The following is a 17,727-nucleotide window of genomic DNA, read 5'->3' on the forward strand; positions in this document are numbered from 1 at the left end:
AGGCAGCGCAGGGGCAATGGGGGAGATGTGGGGGCGTCTCTACCACTCCTGGCTCCTCTCCAACTTCCTGCCCTGCTCCTCAGCCTCCCCTAGCAGCAGCCTCAGCCCAGCCCTTATCTGTCCCCTCCCAGCCTGCCCGCGCCACGCAGCCACAACCTGCAGCCAGGGAGCCCTGCCAGGCCAGACGGCTCATCGCTCCGGTCCTCCCTTCCCCGGACCATGGAGCCTCACCGGAGCCACATCGCTGCCCTCTGCACCCTGCTGGCCTGGGCCACCTGCACCACGCAGGGAGCTGGCCCTGACAGTGACTTCAACATCCAAGGTACCAGCGCGGGCCCCGGGGGCTGGCAGTGCCCTGCGGGCTGGGGGCGGGTGAGTGGGCCCAGAGGCCAGGCAGGGGCATGGGCAGGAGTGTTTCATAACAGGAAACTGATTTCCTGCCTCTGCTGGTAGAACTTGACAGCTAGTGTGTGCGGGTGTGTGTGCTCACGTGTGCGTGCAGGAATGTGTGTGCACGCATGTGTGTGTTCACATGTGCGTGTGTTAATGTGTGTGTGTGTGCGTGCGGGGTGTGTGTGTGCATGCATGTGTGTATTCATGTGTGCGTGTGTGTTCACGTGTGCATGCAAGAATGTGTGTGTTCACATGTGTGTGTGCATGTGTGTTCACGTGTGAATGTGTGAATGTGTGTGGGCGTGTGTATCCACATGTGTGTGCGGGTGTGTGTGCACATGCGTGTGTGTGTGGGGGTGCCCTTGCAGGCATTTGTTCTGAGTATACCCAGTTCTAGTGAATGTGGCTTTGAAACATGCTCTGATGTCTTAGCCCAGTGCGTGGGGCTGCCCGATCGATCCCCAGACACATGTATCGCTCCAGCCCAGGGCCACCTGGGGGGGGGGGGAAGTGGGGCAATTTGCCCCAGGCCCCCATGAGAATATAGTAGTCTATAGTATTGCAACTTTTTTTTATGGAAGGGGCCCCTGAAATTACTTTGCCCCAGGCCCCCTGAATCCTCCGGGCGGCCCTGCTCCAGCCGGCTCTCCGTCCTCAGACACATCTGTCCTACCAAGAGCCTGAACTACAGCAGAGCTGACCCATTCCCCCTGTCTCTCTCTCCCCATACACCCCCTCTATCTATCTATCTATCTATCTATCTATCTATCTATCTATCCCCCCACACACTCATCCCTCCATCCAGATGCCTACATGGCCCTAACCGCCAGCAATCTGAGCATCTCCAGAAGGATGCTGCAGTTGGGGGAAGCCCCCTAGCAGCGTTCGCTGACCCACTGGCCCATGTGCTGACACGTTATATAGATGCAGAGCTAATTAGCGGCAACCTCCTCCAAGTGCTGCAGAGCCAGGCTTGGCCAAATTTGATTTAGTTGGACGGATAATCTCAGTGTTTACTCATAAGATGGTTTTTTTAGATTTGCGTAGAGCTAAATCTTCACAACTGCACGAAATTGGGGGGTTTATTCAGACAATGGAGGATGACAATTATCTAATGGCACTAGACGTTCAGATTCAAAAAGTTCAAGCTTTCTAACCGGTACAACCCAAATGGTCAATGTCACGTATCGAAATTCACAAAGGAAACAGCCTTAAATCAAACTCCTGCCTCCCCAGGCAGCCCTCTGCCGCGCTGTGCGTTTCACTGATCATCGGCGGAAAGACTTTTTATCAGTTCGTGCATGTACTGTGTGAAATCAACATTTACTGATACCGATCTGCTCCTCCCAAGCCCGTGCACAGATAAGAGTGGTGGGCGGTTGCACGAGCATGTGTGTTATGAGAAATGTCTTTGGATTGACGGGGTGGGGTGCAAGTTACGTGAAATACGTGTTAGGAAAGATGCACGATGAGAAGCTGCCGCGTACAGACAGCGAGATGTGGATCTTTGCACAGATAGAGAAGTATGGGTATAATTTGTGGGTCTATGTAAAATATGTGAGTATATGCCTCTTCGTGTATGTGTACATATGTCAAATGTGTGAGTGTGCACAGAAATCTGTGTATCTGGTGTACACGTACACACATGCACAAATATAGATAGACACGTATGATACACACACGTCTCATGTCTGTTTATGTGACTGTGTATCTCGGAAGAGGATGTATGTCTATAGCTGCGCGTGTGCACAGCTGTATATTATGTGTTTGTTTAATATCTAGCCTCTTCGAATGTTTTCCAAACTGTATTTCACGTAGTGCATCTAAGCCTGGACAGAGTCTGAAACTTTCTTATCAGGTGTCGCATACAAGGTTGTTTTGGACGGTCTTGGCCTAGAAGGGGGCGGGAGGCAGAGCAACTCAAAGATAAAGGGGAGGGGGGAAGAGGGGTGACATCACAGTTGGGGGTTTACCCCAGATCAGGAAGAGGAGGAGGAGGAGACATTTCTAGAACAAATAATAGAAGGATCCAAAACACAAGACCTGGTAGTAAGGGGGTTGGGGTAGGGGGGATTTCAGCTCCCCAGACATCTGTTGGGAAAGGAATTTGGCGATTTCCAGTACTCTGCTGGAATGTGCTGGGGCCAGCTGTTTGTTCCAGCCAGTGGAGCAGGGACGTCCAGAGGATTCAGGGGGCCTGGGGAAAAGCAATTTCGGGGGCCCCTTCCAAAAAAAAGTTGCAATACTATAGAATACTATATTCTCGTGGGGGCCCCTGCAGGGTCTGGGGCCTGGGGCAAATTGCCCCCACACAACGGGCAACCATGCAGTGGAGGAAGTAACCAGAGGATAGGCAGTTTTGACTTGATTCTGATCAGTGGTTGCAAATCTGAAGTTGGAAGGCGATTTGGGTGAACATAAGAACATAAGAATGGCCAGACTGGGTCAGACCAAAGGTCCATCCAGCCCAGTATCCTGTCTTCTGACAGTGACCAATGCTGGTGCCACAGAGGGAGTGAACCTAACAGGTAACGATCAAGGGATCTTTCTCCTGCCATCCATCTCCACCCTCTGACAGAGGCTAGGGACACCATTCCTTACCCATCCTGGCTAATAGCCATTAATGGACTTCGCCACCATGAATTTATCTAGTTCTCTTTTAAACCCTGTGATAGTCCTGGCCTCCACAACCTCCTCAGGCAAGGAGTTCCACAGGTTGACTGTGTCCTATGTGAAGAAGAACTTCCTTCTAATTGTTTTAAATCTGCTGCCCGTTAATTTCATTTGGTGGCCCCTAGTTCTTATATTATGGGAACAAGTAAATAACTTTTTCTTATTCACTTTCTCCGCATCACTCATGATTTTACATACCTCTATCATATCCCTCCTTAGTCTCCTCTTTTTTTTTTGGTGGAAGTGATGGTGACAGGATAGATTCTATGTTTCGAGGGAAAGGAAGGAACAGGACAATGGACATCCAAAAAAGCAGACGCTGACAAACTCAGAGAACTGGTATCTGAGGTCCCATGGAAAGAAAATCTGTGGGATAAAGGAATTGAGGAGAGCTGGTGGCTTCTCAAGGAGACACTATCAAAAGCACGACTGTGAAGTCGCCCAATGCAAAGGAGAGTGCAGAAGAACAGTAAGAGGCCAATGGGGATCCTCCCGGAACTCTTTCATGACCTGAAAATCAAAAAGGAATCCTACAAAGAGTGGAAACCCTGATGACCTGCTCAGGAGGAGAACAAAAGACCAGCACAAGCCTGTAAGGACAAAATCAGACAGGCTAAGGCACAAAATGAGTCACACCTGCAAGGGTCATGTAAAGCGAGAAGAGGTTCTTTAAATCCATTAGGAGCAAGAGAAAGGCAAATGAAAGTGGAGGTCCTCTGCTTAGCAGGAAGGAGAGCTCATAATCCAGGGCAAATTGGCAGAGGCCCTGGATGTTTTTTGCCTTCTTCTGCAGCATGGGTCACTTGCTGGAGGATTCTCTGCAGCTTGAGGTCTTTAAACCACGATTTGAGGACTTCAGTAGCTCAGACACAGGTCAGGGGTTTGTTACAGGAGTGGATGGGTGAGATTCTGTGGCCTGCGTTGTGCAGGAGGTCAGACAAGATGACCATAATGGTCCCTTCTGACCTTAGGTCTATGAGTCTATGAACTGATGACATCAAGAAGGCTGAAGTGTATCATGCCCATTTTGCTTCAGTCTTCATTAAAATGGCTAACAGTGCCCAGGTACTTAACACAGTGAATATTAACCAGGGGGAAGGACCGCAAGGGAAATATCAAGTTCAAGCATATTTAAATAAGTTGGACGTGCTCAGGTTGGCAGGGTCTGATGAAACTCATCCTCGGTTACTCGCTGAAGCAATCTGGCAACCATTTGCGATTATCTTCGAGAAGTTATGGAGGATGGGTGAGGCCCCAGAGGACTGGACAGGGGCAAACGTCTTATCTATCTTTTAAAAGGGGAACAAAGAGGACCCAGGGAATTATAGACCAGTCAGCCTGACTTCTGTATTTGGAAAGATACCGGAACAAACGATTAAAGTTGGTGAACCCTAGAGGATACTAGGAGAATAAGGACTAGCCAGCATGGAGTTGTGAAGAACAAATCATGGCAAACCAACCGCATTTCCTTCTTCGACAGGGTTACTGGCCCAGTGAGCTGCAGACAGGAAATATCTTGATTTCAGTAAACCTTTTGATGCAGGCCCATGTGACAGCCTCATAAGCAACCTAAGGAAATGCAGCCTAGATGTCATTACTAGACGGTGGGTGCATCTGGTTGAGAAATTGGACTCTTGAGGGGAGTTTTCAATGGTTGGCTGTCAAAGTGGGAGGTTTCAGAGTAGCAGCCGCGTTAGTCTGCATCTGCAAAAAGAACAGGAGAACTCGTGGCACCTTAGAGACTAGCAAATTTATTTGAGCACAAGCTTTCGTGGGCTAAAACCCACTTCATCCACTACATGCATCCGATAAAGTGGGGCTGTAGCCCACGAAAACTGGGAGAGTGTCTGCTGGGGTCCCATGGGGTCAGTCCTGGGTCCTGTACTGTTCAGTATTTGTGTTAGTGACTTGGATAACGGAGTGGAGTGTGTGCCGATACGTCTGTGGCTGACACCAAGCCAGGAGGGGTTGCAAGCACTTTGGAGGGCAGGATTCGAAGTCAAAACAGCCCAGACAAATCAGAAAATTGGCCTGAAATCAAGAAGAGGAAATTCAGTACAAGTGCAAAGTGCTTCACTCAGGAAGGAAAAATCAAACGTCTAGTGTCAGGAAGAGGAGCTGGGGGTTAGAATGAGTCACCAAGCGAACAAGCCAGCAACGCGCTGCAGTTGTGAAACAGGCTAATATTCGCGGGTGTATTAGCAGGAGCATCATATGTGAGACACGGGCGGTGATTGTTCCATTCTGCTCAGCACTGAAGAGGCTTCAGCTGGAGTCTCCTGGGCGCTGCGCTTTAAGAAAGATGTGGACAAACTGGAGAGAGGCCAGAGGAAAGCCACAAAAATGATCAAAGTTTTCGAAAACCGGACCTGGGAGAGAAGATTAAAATCTGGGCATATTTAGTCCTGAGAAAAGTGTACTGAGGAGGGGAGCTGAGAACAGCCTTCAAATGGCTTAAGGGCTGTTACAGTGAGGACGGGGATCAATTGTTCTCCATGTCCCCCGAGGGGATGGCAGGAAGCAAAGGGCTTCATCTGCAGCGAGAGAGATGTAGGGTAGATATTAGGGGAAAACTTTCTAACTAACTCTGAGGGGAGCTAAGCTCTGGACCAGGCGTCCAAGGGCGGCTGCAGGATCCCTGCCAGGACACGGGGGTTTTAAGAACAGGTTGGACAAGCCCCTGGCAGCGATGGCCAAGGTCTATTTGTCCCACCTCATCACAGGAGGCCTGAGCCTGATGAGCTCTCGAGGTCCCTTCCAGCCCCACATTTCTATGTTTCGCTAATATTTTATTTCTCTACCGTACAGACATTTTGGTAAATCCACGTCTCCTCTTAATACGTGAGATGCTGCTTGCGCCTCTGTAGTCATGGTTACATTGAATTTTGCTCTTAAAACAGGATTATAGAGAATGTATTGTTATCTATAATCTAATCTAATCTATCTCCATCCACACCATCTATCTATCTATCCCCATCCACCCCCTCTATCTATCTATCTATCTATCTATCTATCTATCTATCTATCTATCTATCTATCTATCTATCTATATATCTATCCCCATCCACGCCATCTATCTATCTATCTATCCCCATCCACTCCCTCTATCTATCCCCATACACTCCCTCTATCTAGCTATCTATCCCCATACACACCCTCTATCTATCTATCTATCTATCTCCATCCACCCCCTCTATCTATCTATCTATCCCCATACACCCCCTCTATCTATCTATCTATCTATCTATCTATCTATCTATCTATCTATCTATCCCCATACACCCCCTCTATCTATCTATCTATCTGTCTATCTAATCTACTTTCCTAAACTATATAAGGGGAACGTAGCCTTTATGGCAATAATATCGAATAGTTAATTAAAGATCATTTCTTGACTCCCCGCGTGATGCAGACTGGGAGTTATTAACAGAAAGTAGCTTCACCCAAAATGACAGAGACTAAGGAGAATTCAGAGTCTGCACATGGCTGAATCCCCGTGAAATGCCTGGAACAGGCACTGGTCTAATAAACGAAGCACGAAATGCTAATACGTATTATCTGGATTATGGTAGAGCCCGAAGGCCCAGCTGTGCCGGACGCTGCGCGGACACGGTATAACAGTGCAGTGAGGAGCTGTGTTGTTATTTTCTACACACAATCACACACGTACACATACACCTAGTCCTACCCCCCATACACAGACATACACACACAGATACACACCTATTCCTCACACACCCACTGCCATATATCTATATATACACACACACATTCCTACACACACACATCCACACCCATATATATCTATACACACAAACTTACCTTCACGCACATACACACACACACACCTGCACAGAGCTACCCATGCACACAGATACACACACACACACATATCTGCAGACACAGAGCTACCCACACACACAGATACACACACACATCTGCAGACACAGAGCTGCACATGCACACAGATACACACACACATCTGCAGACACAGAGCTGCACATGCACACAGATACACACACACATCTGCAGACACAGAGCTACCCATGCACACATATACACACACACACACCCCCCTGCAGACAGAGAGCTACCCATGCACACAGATACACACACACACATCTGCAGACACAGAGCTACCCATGCACACAGATACACACACACACACCCCTACAGACACAGAGCTACCCATGCACACAGATACACACACACCCCCCCCTACAAACACAGAGCTACACATGCACACAGATACACACACACACAAACACATCTGCAGATACAGAGCTACACATGCACACAGATACACACACACATCTGCAGACACAGAGCTTCCCATGCACACATATACACACACACACACACCTGCAGAGAGCTACCCATGCACACAGATACAGACACACACACGCACACATCTGCAAACACAGAGCTACCCATGCACACAGATACACACACACACACACACATCTGCAGACACAGAGCTACACGTGCACACAGATATACACACACACACACATCTGCAGAGCTACACATGCACACAGATACACATACACAGATACACACACACATCTGCAGACACAGAGCTACACGTGCACACAGATACACATACACAAATACACACACACACATCTGCAGACACAGAGCTACACATGCACACAGATACACATACACACACACACATCTGCAGACACAGAGCTACACATGCACACAGATACACACACACACATCTGCAGACACAGAGCTACACATGCACACAGATAGACACACATTCCCTATTGAATAGCCCTTCATGAGTCAGTAGACACTCGTGCACACAGGGATGCTCTCATACACAGCCAGGTCACCACATTAACTCTCCTGCCCGGAGTCAGTGGAGAGCCCTGTGCTGTCCACGGGGTGTCCGCCTGCCGTGGGGCAGACACAGGGAGCTGAGATCTGCCCCCAGGAGCCCCTTGGGCAGGGCCGGCTGGCTCCAGAGGACACCGCTCACTCGCAGCGGCAGCTGGGGCCTGTTGTCTGCTTGGGGTTGGTGTTGTTTTTGTGCCTGGCTGTGAAGGTCTCTTTTGGAGTCACCTCCCTGGGCGGTTCAGGGCCAGGGGCTGTTAACCCTTGGAACCCCCAGCAGCAGGATGTTCCTGGGGCACAGGGTTTGCTGCAGGGTAGAGGCGTTCTTCACTGGCCGGGCTTTGGGGGCGCAGGACTGTAGGATGGGGGAGATCGCGCGATGACTCAGCCGGGTGGGGTTATTGGTCCGTGTGGATGGGGGGGGGAAAGGTGGCTGCTAACTGGGCTCTCCCTGTGTCCCCAGCTGCCCTGCTTCTGGCTGAGGAGCCCCTGGACCCCAAATGTTTCACGCGCTGCCTGGAGGACCTGACCTGCTTCTGGGAGAGCAGCAGCCCCCCCGAGCGCCACCGAATACGGCTTCTTCTACGTCGTGGAGTGAGTTCCCCTCCCCCACTGGGGGCCCCTCTGCGGGGAGATGAGGGAGGAGGTCCTGGAATGCCAATGCTACCATCATGCCTCCCATCCCCCCCATGCTCGCTCTGCGCCCCCAAGTCTCACCCCACAGCCTGTGCCCTTGCCCCCTCCCTTTGCACCATCAGGCTGAGCCCCCCCATGTCGGCCCCACCAAACATGCCCCCTATGCTGATACCCCAACCCCAGGTCTCCCCTCCCCCCAGGCTCTGCTGCTCCTGATCCCCCCCCCTCCTCTCTCCTCGACTCCAACAGGGGGGACGCCCCACAGCGCTGCAACGTGAGCGTGGCCCGGACGCCCTGGAACAGCACTCGCTTCAGCTGCATCTTCCCCCCCCAGGACACCCCGTCCTTCACCCCCCTGCACGTCGGCGCCTTCGCCGGCAACAGCAGCAATGTCATCCACGCCCGCACCATCATGATCAACCAAGTGGGTAGGTGTGAGAGCCGGGAAGGGAAAGGCTCCACGTCCCCCTGAGCCAGCCAGTCCTCCGGCCCCGGGCCAGAGCGGAGCCGGCGCCCCCCAGAGGGGAAAGGCCCAGGTCCCATTCCCCACCCCTGAGCCAGCTGGTCCTCCTACCCTGGGCCACATCAGAGCCGGCGTCCCCCAGAGGGGAAAGGCCCCGGGCCCCATTCCCCACCCCTGAGCCAGCTGGTCCTCCTACCCTGGGCCACATCAGCGCTGGTGCCCCCCAGAGGGGAAAGGCCCCGGGCCCCATTCCCCACCCCTGAGCCAGCTGGTCCACCTACCCTAGGCCAGAGCAGAGCCAGTGCCCCCCAGAGGGGAAAGGCCCCGGGCCCCACTCCTCACCCCTGAGCCAGCCAGTCCACCTGCCCCGGGCCAGAATGGAGCCAGTGCCCCCCAGAGGAGAAAGATCCTGGGCCCCATTCCCCACCCCCTGAGCCAGCTGGTCCTGCTACCCTGGGCCAGAGCGGAGCCAGTGCCCCCCAGAGAGGAAAGGCCTCGGGTCTCACTCCTCACCCCTGAGCCAGCTGGTCCTGCTACCCTGGGCCAGATCGGAGCCGGCGCCCCCCAGAGGGGAAAGGCCCAGGTCCCATTCCCCACCCCTGAGCCAGCTGGTCCTCTTATCCTGGGCCAGATTGGAGCTTGTGCCTCCCAGAGGGGAAAGGCCCCATGCCCCTATTCCTCACCCCTGAGCCAGCCAGTTGTCCTGCCCCACGCTGTATTGGAGCCAGTGCCATCTAGAGGGGAGAGGTCCCGGGCCCCATTCCCTGCCCCCCCAGCCAGTCCCTACCGTGGGGCCAGATAGGAGCCAGCACTGCCTAGAGGGGAAAGACCCTGGGCCTCACTCCCCACCCCCACGAGTCCTGCCCCGGGCCAGTTGGGAGTCAGCACCCCCTAGAGGGGAAAGGCCTCGAGCCCCATTCCCAGCCCCCTCTGACCCAGCCGGGTCTGCCCCAGGCCACATGGGAGCCAGCGCCCCCTAGAGGGGAAAGGCCTCAAGTCCCATTTCCAGCCCCCCTGACCCAGCCGGGTCTGCCCCGGGCCACATGGGAGCCGGCGCCCCCTAGAGGGGAAAGGCCTCGAGCCCCATTCCCAGACTCCCCGACCCAGCCAGGTCTGCCCCAGGCCAGATGGGAGCTGGTGCCCCCTAGAGGGGAAAGGCCTTGAGCCCCATTGCCAGCCCCCCTGCCCCAGCCGGGTCTGTCCCGGGCCACATGGGAGCTGGCGCCCCCTAGAGGGGAAAGGCCTCGAGCCCCATTCCCAGCCCCCCTGACCCAGCCGGGTCTGCCCCAGGCCACATGGGAGCTGGCGCCCCCTAGAGGGGAAAGGCCTCGAGCCCCATTGCCAGCCCCCCTGCCCCAGCCGGGTCTGCCCCGGGCCACATGGGAGCCAGCGCCCCCTAGAGGGGAAATGCCTCGAGCCCCATTCCCAGCCCCCCTGCCTCAGCCAGCCCCCAGGCCCCTGAACCCCCCAGCTCACATCTCCCACCCCCGCCCCGCAGTTCTCCTGGACCCTCCATCCAACCTGACGGCGCGCGCGCCCGAGAGCCCGGGGCAGCTGGCGGTCAGCTGGCAGCCGCCTGGCCTGCGCTACCTGGAGAGCAGCCTGCGCTACGAGGTGGCCTTCGCCCCCGAGGGCGCCGAGCGCCAGACGGTGAGTGCCCCCCCGCCCCGCCCGGCCCCCCTCCCCCGCCCAGCGCCCCTCATCCTGCCCTCCCGCCCCTGCAGGTCGACATCCCCGACGGCCGCACCGAGTGCCTGATCCTCAACCTGCGGGGCCGGACCCGCTACACCCTGGCCGTGCGCGTCCGGCCCGACGGCGTCAGCTACAGCGGCTACTGGAGCGCCTGGTCGGCCCCGGTCACTGTGGTGACGCCCCACGGTGAGCCCCCCGGGGGGGGCGGGGGAGAGCGGGGGACACGGGGGGGATGGGGCTGGACTGGCAGGGGATGCTGGGGGGAGGGGCCGTGGGCTGGCAGGGGATGCTGGGGGGAGGGGCCGTGGGATGGCAAGGGGTAGCGGGGGGTGGGGGTGGAGGGGACATGGGCTGGCAGGGAATACTGGGGGGATGCGGGGGCAGGGTCATGGGCTGGCTGGGGATAGTGGGGTGCAGTGAGGATGGAGGGGCCATGGGCTGGCAGGGGATACTGGAGGGGGTGGGGATGGAGGGGTCATGGGCTGCCGGGGATAGTGAGGGGATGGGGGTAGAGGGGTCATTGGGTGGCGGGGGATAGCGGGAGGATGGGGATGGAGGGGCCGTGGGCTGCCAGGGGATAGCAGGGGGATAGGGGTAGAGGGGTCATTGGGTTGCAGGGGATGGCGGGGTGCGGTGGGGATGGAGGGGTCATGGGCTGCCAGGGGATAGCGGGGGGATGGGGGTAGAGGGGTCATTGGGTGGCGGGGGATAGCGGGAGGAAGGGGATGGAGGGGCCGTGGGCTGGCAGGAGATAGCGGGGGGATGGGGATGGAGGGGTCATGGGCTGGCAGGGAATACTGGGGGGATGCGGGGGCAGGGTCATGGGCTGGCTGGGGATAGTGGGGTGCAGTGAGGATGGAGGGGCCATGGGCTGGCAGGGGATAGCAGGGGGGTGGGGATGGAGGGGCCGTGGGCTGGCAGGAGATAGTGGGGGGATGGGGGTAGAGGGGTCATTGGGTGGCGGGGGATAGCGGGGGGAAGGGGATGGAGGGGCCGTGGGCTGGCAGGAGATAGTGGGGGGATGGGGATGGAGGGGTCATGGGCTGGCAGGGGATAGCAGGGGGGTGGGGATGGAGGGGCCGTGGGCTGGCAGGAGATAGTGGGGGGATGGGGATGGACGGGCCGTGGGCTGGCAGGAGATAGTGGGGGGATGGGGATGGAGGGGTCATGGGCTGGCAGGGGATAGCAGGGGGGTGGGGATGGAGGGGTCATGGGCTGCCAGGGGATAGCAGGGGGATGGAGGTAGAGGGGTCATTGGGTTGCAGGGGAGAGCGGGGTGCGGTGGGGATGGAGGGGCCGTGGGCTGCCAGGGGATAGCGGGGGGATGGGTGTAGAGGGGTCATTGGGTGGCGGGGGATAGCGGGGTGCTGTGGGGTTGAAGGGGCCGTGGGCTGCCAGGGGATGGGGGGGGATGGAGGGGTCATGGGCTGCGAGGGGATAGTAGGGAGGTGGGGATGGAGGGGTCATGGGCTGGCAGGGGATAGTGGGGGGATGGGGATGGAGGGGTCATGGGCTGGCAGGGGATAGCGGGGGGTGGGGATGGAGGGGTCATGGGCTGGCAGGGGATAGCGGGTGGATGGGGGTAGAGGGGTCATTGGGTTGCAGGAGATAGCGGGGGGGGGCTGTGGGCTGCCAGGGGATAGTGGGAGGATGGGGATAGAGGGGCATTGGGTGGCGGGGGATAGCGGGGTGCGGTGGGGATGGAGGGGCCATGGGCTGACAGGGGATAGCAGGGGGAGGATGGAGGGGTCATGGGCTGCCAGGGGATAGCAGGGGGATGGGGGTAGAGGGGTCATTGGGTTGCGGGGGATAGCGGGGTGTGGTGGGGATGGAGGGGCCATGGGCTGGCAGGGGATAGCGGGGTGCGGTGGGGATGGAGGGGTCATGGGTTGCCAGGGGATAGCGGGGGGATGGGGGTAGAGGGGTCATTGGCTTGCGGGGGATAGCAGGGTGCAGTGGGGATGGAGGGGCCGTGGGCTGCCAGGGGACAGTGAGGGGATTGGGGTACAGGGGTCATTGGGTGGCAGGGAATAGTGGAGTGCGGTGGGGATGGAGGGGCTGTGGGCTGCCAGGGGATAGCAGGGGGGTGGGGATGGAGGGGTCATGGACTGGCAGGGGATAGTGGGAGGAGGGGCCATGGGCTGGCAGGGGATAGCAGGGGGATGGGGTTGGAGGGGTCATGGGCTGGCAGGGGATAGTGGGGTGCAGTGGGGAATGGAGGGGCCATGGGCTGGCAGGGGATAGCGGCGGAGGTGGGGATGGAGGGGTCATGGGCTGGCAGGGGATAGTGAAGGGATGGGGGTACAGGGGTCATTGGGTGGCAGGGGATAGTGGGGTGCAGTGGGGATGGAGGGGTCATGGGCTGGCAGGGGATAGTAGGGGGATGGGGATGGAGGGGTCATGGGCTGCCAGGGGATAGCGGGGGGGTGGCGGTGGAGGGGTCATTGGGTTGCGGGGGATAGCGGGGTGCGGTGGGGATGGAGGGGCCGTGGGCTGATCTGGGGGGGCTGATCCTGGGCCCTTCGCTGTGATCCCACTGGAGGCAGCTGGCGCCATCCCTGGGGTCACTCGTGCCCACAGCCTGGGCTGACCCTGCCTCCCCACCTTGCAGATCTGGACCCCCTGATCCTGTCGCTGTCGCTCATCCTGGTGCTCATCGTGGTGCTCCTGGTCCTCTTTGCCCTTCTCACCCACCGCAGGTACCGCTCACTGCGCCCCCACCCATGGGACAGCCCAGCCCACACCCCCGGGCCCTTCCGGGCTAAGGCTTCAAGGCACTGCCACACTGGGGGAGTCCCCAGGCCTGCAAGGCCTTGTGTGTGGTAGCATGCACATGCGTGTTGTCACGTGTGTGCAGACACTTGGCGGTTGTGTGAGGGGCTGCGCGAGGTGTGTGGGTGGTGCTGGGGGCCGTATCTCCCGAGCCCCCTGCAGCGAATGGCTCACGAGCGTTTGCAGGGCGAGTGCACGCACATTTCCATGCGGCGGGGGGGGGGGGGGTCACGCTAGGACTTGTCTCCTGTTCACCACTGCCCCTCTCCCCCCCCAGGTTTTTGAAGAAGAAGCTGTGGCCGGTGATTCCCAGCCCGGAGCACAAATTCGAGGGGCTTTTCACCCTCTACAAGGGAAACTTCCAGGTACCAGATCCTGCCCTGGCCGGGGGCCCAGGGGCGCTGCAGCGCATTGACGCATGGAGGGGTCTGGCCAGCAGGGCCTGGCCTGCTCGGGGTCACCACCCTGCCCCGAGGGCATCTGTGCTGGGGATATGGTGGGTGGGGGTCTGATGCAGGGGAACACACTGGGCTGGGGGACCAGGGCGGTTGTCCGGGGGGAGATGCTTAGAGTTGGGGGAGCCGCCAGAGAAGGGCCAAGATGGGAGTGAGCCCGGGGCTGGTTTCCATGCTGCCAAAAGCTAGGCATTGTTGTTGTAGGCCCTACATAAACCCTTGGTTTAAAACAAAGGGGCTGGCAGGAGCTGGTGGGGGACAGGCAGAACCTGAGAGTCCAGGGGTGCAGAGAGGGGGCTCAGACCCCCAGGCTTGGCTCAGTCAGTGCCCCCCATCCCTCCCCAGCCTCTCTGGTGATCCAGGCCCTGTTGCCTTCGCAGCTCTGGCTGGGACAAAGGAACGCCTACCCGTGGTGGAGCGTGAACCCTGGCTACTTGGAGGAGCAGCCCACCACACTGGAGGTGCTGTCTGAGGGCCGCGAATCCAAGGTGGAGGGGCCGGTGCCCCCTCTGCCCCCCAAAGCCCAGGGCTTGGTCCTGCCCACCCGCCCTGAGCTGCCCGTGGAGCCCCAGGATGACTACCTGGTGCTGGATGAACAGCTGATGCCATGCAGCCTGGGTGAGGACTCTCTGCTCCTGCCAGATGCCCAAAGCAGTGCGGGCTCTGAAAGCCCCCCTGCCATGGAGCAGGAGCTGGGCCCCCCGGGGGCTACACCGGAGCCTGTCCCGGAGGAGCAGGTCTCGTCCTCCTCCAGCTTCGAGTACACCGTCTTCGACCCCAGTTCGGAGCTGCTGGCACCCTGTGGGCACCAGCGCCCGCTCAAATACAGCTACCTGCTTGTGTCCGACTCAGGGATCTCCACTGACTACAGCCCCCTGGGCACCAGCACCCACCAGCCCAATCTCTACACCAACCTGTGCCAGGATGGGTGCCAGGCCCAGCCCTTCCCAGCCAGCTACGTGGTGTGCTCATAGTGCCGGTGGGGGGACTCCAGGCCTGGAGAACAGAGGTGGAACCCCCATGTCTACTGGACGTGGCGGAAACTCCTTCCTGGCAGGACGTAGTGGGGACCCCGTCCCGGCAGGATGCAGCGGGGACCCCGACCAAACAGGATGTTGAGGGGACCCGGGATGATATAAAGGAGACCGCATCCCAGCAGGACGTTGAGGGGACCCCATCCTGGCATGATGTAAAGGACACCCCATCCCAGCAGGACATTGAGGGGACCCCGTCCTGGCAGGATGTAAAGGACACCCCATCCCAGCAGGACATTGAGGGGACCCCGCCACAGCAGGACATTGAGGGGACCCCGTCCTGGCAGGATGTAAAGGACACCCCGTCCTGGCAGGATGCAGAGGGGCCCCGTGCCTAGAGGAAGATACGACCCCAGCGCCAGCTCCCTCTAGCCTGGGGCTTGCAGGGCTGTGGTGGAAGCCAGTGGAGGTGGAGTCCATATGACCCCAGCTCAGGCTCAGACTGGGCTCTTGCCGGGACGGAAACTCCCAGGTGGCCGGATGGGTCATGGGCAACGCGGCCGGTGCCGGCTGTTACATCCGCAGAGCAGGTGGTCAGGGACCAACCTGCCAGCAGGGGGCGTCACCACCAATCCCCCCCACCCCACCAGAGCTGGCTTGGATTCGAAACACGAGCTGGGTGGAAGCTGCAGCCCCCTGTGCCACTAAGGGGCACCCATCCACTCTGCCCCCCCCACCCAAGCCTGGCTCAGCTGCAAGGGATGCTGGGAGTCCTGCAATCCTGCTTCGTGCCCAGGGACATGGGCTTCCGGCCCCTTTTCTATGTGTACGGGGTGAGGAGAGCTCAAAAAGCCCCGTTACCCCTGTAAATCTACTGCTGTGACATATGTATTAGTCAGGCAGCAGGGGCCAGAGGGTAGAGTGTGGGAGTGGGAGTGGGTGGGCTGAGTGTCAGGACTCTTGGGTTCTAGCCCCAGCTGTGGGAGAAGAGTGGAGTCTAGTGGTTAAAGTTAGGAGAGCTGGGAGTCAGGACTGCTGGGTTCTATCCAAGCTGTGCCACCGACTTGCTCTGTGACCCTGGGCATTCCCCCCCTTCTGCGCCTCAGTTTCCCCACTTGTAAAACAGGGCTGACAATACTGACCAACTCAGGCTGATTTTCCTTTTAAGTATTTAACTCCATGGGGTTGTCTCTGCCTTGGGGCGCTCTTGGATGGACTGATTCGCGCTGGCACCACCAGCAGCAACCCATCTGGCCAGCACTGAAACGCCTGGGGATCGCGGGCCGTCTCCTACCTGCCCGGCAGCGGTGGGCCCCAGCTTAGGCCAGGGGCTTGTTAAAGGGGAGCGGGGGGAGGGCTAGCGAGGAGGGCCAGTGCGGGTTGAGAATCCCCCAGAACTAGGGGACTGCCCCGCACTGCCTTGGCAGGGGTGGGGCCCGGCTAGGAGCCTCCAGTGGCTGAATGCATGATATAAACGGGCTGGTTTTTCCCACTCCACGTCTGCCCAGTCTCAGCTGGAGAAGGCTCCACGCATCCGGAACGCCCCGTTATGTCAGCAGTCGGAAACCGACCAAGCTCCGGCTTCAGACCAGTTAGGTCTCTTCCGCCTCACTGCTCCTCCAGGGGACTGCTGTCTTCTCTGCTGGGGAGAAACCTCCTTCCTGTCTGTCCCTGGCCAGCCTTGTTTAGTGTCCCAACCGCTCCCCCCTCCCTGGGATCCCACCCGTAGCTTTATAGAGCAGCCAGAGCCCCTTACAGACGCATTTTGGGCTCTGCCTTCCCGAGCAACCCTTTGCTGCGCCGGGGGAGAGACTGGAACCTCTGTAGGGCAGGGACTGGCTTTGTGACCTGAGTTTGTACAGGGCCTGGCACAATGGGATCCTGGACGCTGCCATCATACAGTGAAATCACGTTTTCCGCTCCTCATAGCAGGGCCTGAGGAGCCCAGCACGACACTGGATAAAGCCAGCGCGCATGGCTGCCTGCCCCATGTGCCGGGGTCTCGCACGTGCACGGCACTAGTGTAAGGAAACGTGGCAATGGGGCCCTGGACACTGCTGACTCTCCTGTGCCCCTGGGCGTCCGTGACTGCACTGGCTCTCAGCCCGGGCGTTGACGGTGCTGTGGTGGAATCGAGGGAGTAGCTCCGCTTGGGTCCAGCCCCCCAGCAGTGTGAGAACACGTCCCCACCTGATAGCGATTATCTCCACAGCAACCAGCCCCCCGGGGGTTATCAGCAGCGGCTCAGCTTGGCGCAGGCTGCGGCTGGGACTGGCGCGGCTCCAACATCGGCAGGGTGAGCCACTTGGGAAGGGAGCCCGGGAGGGGGCAGGAGCTGACGGCTGCAGCAGGGAGCTGCTGGGCCTGATTCGTGGCTCCACCCTCCTTGTACCCCCTCCCCCAGCTCTGTGCCAGATCAGCTCCATGGCACTAAGCCAGCTGTGAGGGACACTCATGGCTGTGGAGGGGAGTGGGGTCTAGTGGGTTAGAGTGGGGGAGGAAGGGTCTGGGAGCCAGGGCTCCTGGGTTCTACTCCCAGATCTGGGAGGGGCTGGAGTCAGATTCTGTGACTGGCTCTAGATGGGGAGTGAGATCTAATGGGGGAAGTGACTTTCTTGAGGTCAGACAGCAGGTACTGAGTGGCAGAGCCAGGAACAGAGGCCCAATCTCCTCTGCTCCAAGCCCTGCATCTTACGCACTGGAACAGATGGACTCCCCTTCAGAGCTGGGCGCAGCTAACCGATCACGTCACCCCACCTCCCCAGAGAGCAGAAACCGTGGAAAATAAAATAGATTCAGCGGTAGAGAGTGCGTATTGCTCTGTGTC

The 17,727-nt window shown here is 58.3% G+C and overlaps 1 protein-coding gene and 1 long non-coding RNA gene across 51 annotated transcripts; one reads left to right on the forward strand and one right to left on the reverse strand.

The window, feature by feature from the left end:
• Window positions 1–368: 368 nt before the first annotated feature.
• EPOR (erythropoietin receptor) lies at window positions 369–16,045 on the forward strand. Its single transcript, XM_050925063.1, is given in 10 exon segments — window positions 369–1,916; window positions 2,252–2,253; window positions 8,372–8,460; window positions 8,462–8,502; window positions 8,794–8,972; window positions 10,506–10,657; window positions 10,732–10,885; window positions 13,311–13,398; window positions 13,749–13,836; window positions 14,307–16,045. Coding segments are annotated over 10 exon segments (1,521 nt in total). The 5' UTR covers window positions 369–1,782; the 3' UTR covers window positions 14,901–16,045.
• Window positions 6,748–7,922, reverse strand: LOC127035331 (uncharacterized). 50 transcript variants are annotated; one of them, XR_007769695.1, is made up of 5 exons: window positions 7,785–7,915; window positions 7,471–7,744; window positions 7,379–7,428; window positions 7,135–7,188; window positions 6,943–7,004 (listed from the first exon to the last, which is right to left on the reverse strand). It is a non-coding gene; the product is annotated as an uncharacterized LOC127035331 (long non-coding RNA). The 50 variants fall into 50 exon arrangements; XR_007769696.1 differs by having other exon boundaries at window positions 6,961–7,048; XR_007769674.1 differs by having other exon boundaries at window positions 6,989–7,092; window positions 7,135–7,284; window positions 7,333–7,380; window positions 7,467–7,744; window positions 7,785–7,918.
• Window positions 16,046–17,727: the final 1,682 nt, after the last annotated feature.

This window comes from Gopherus flavomarginatus, chromosome 16 (assembly GCF_025201925.1).
Source record: "Gopherus flavomarginatus isolate rGopFla2 chromosome 16, rGopFla2.mat.asm, whole genome shotgun sequence".
NCBI classification, from domain to species: domain Eukaryota; kingdom Metazoa; phylum Chordata; order Testudines; family Testudinidae; genus Gopherus; species Gopherus flavomarginatus.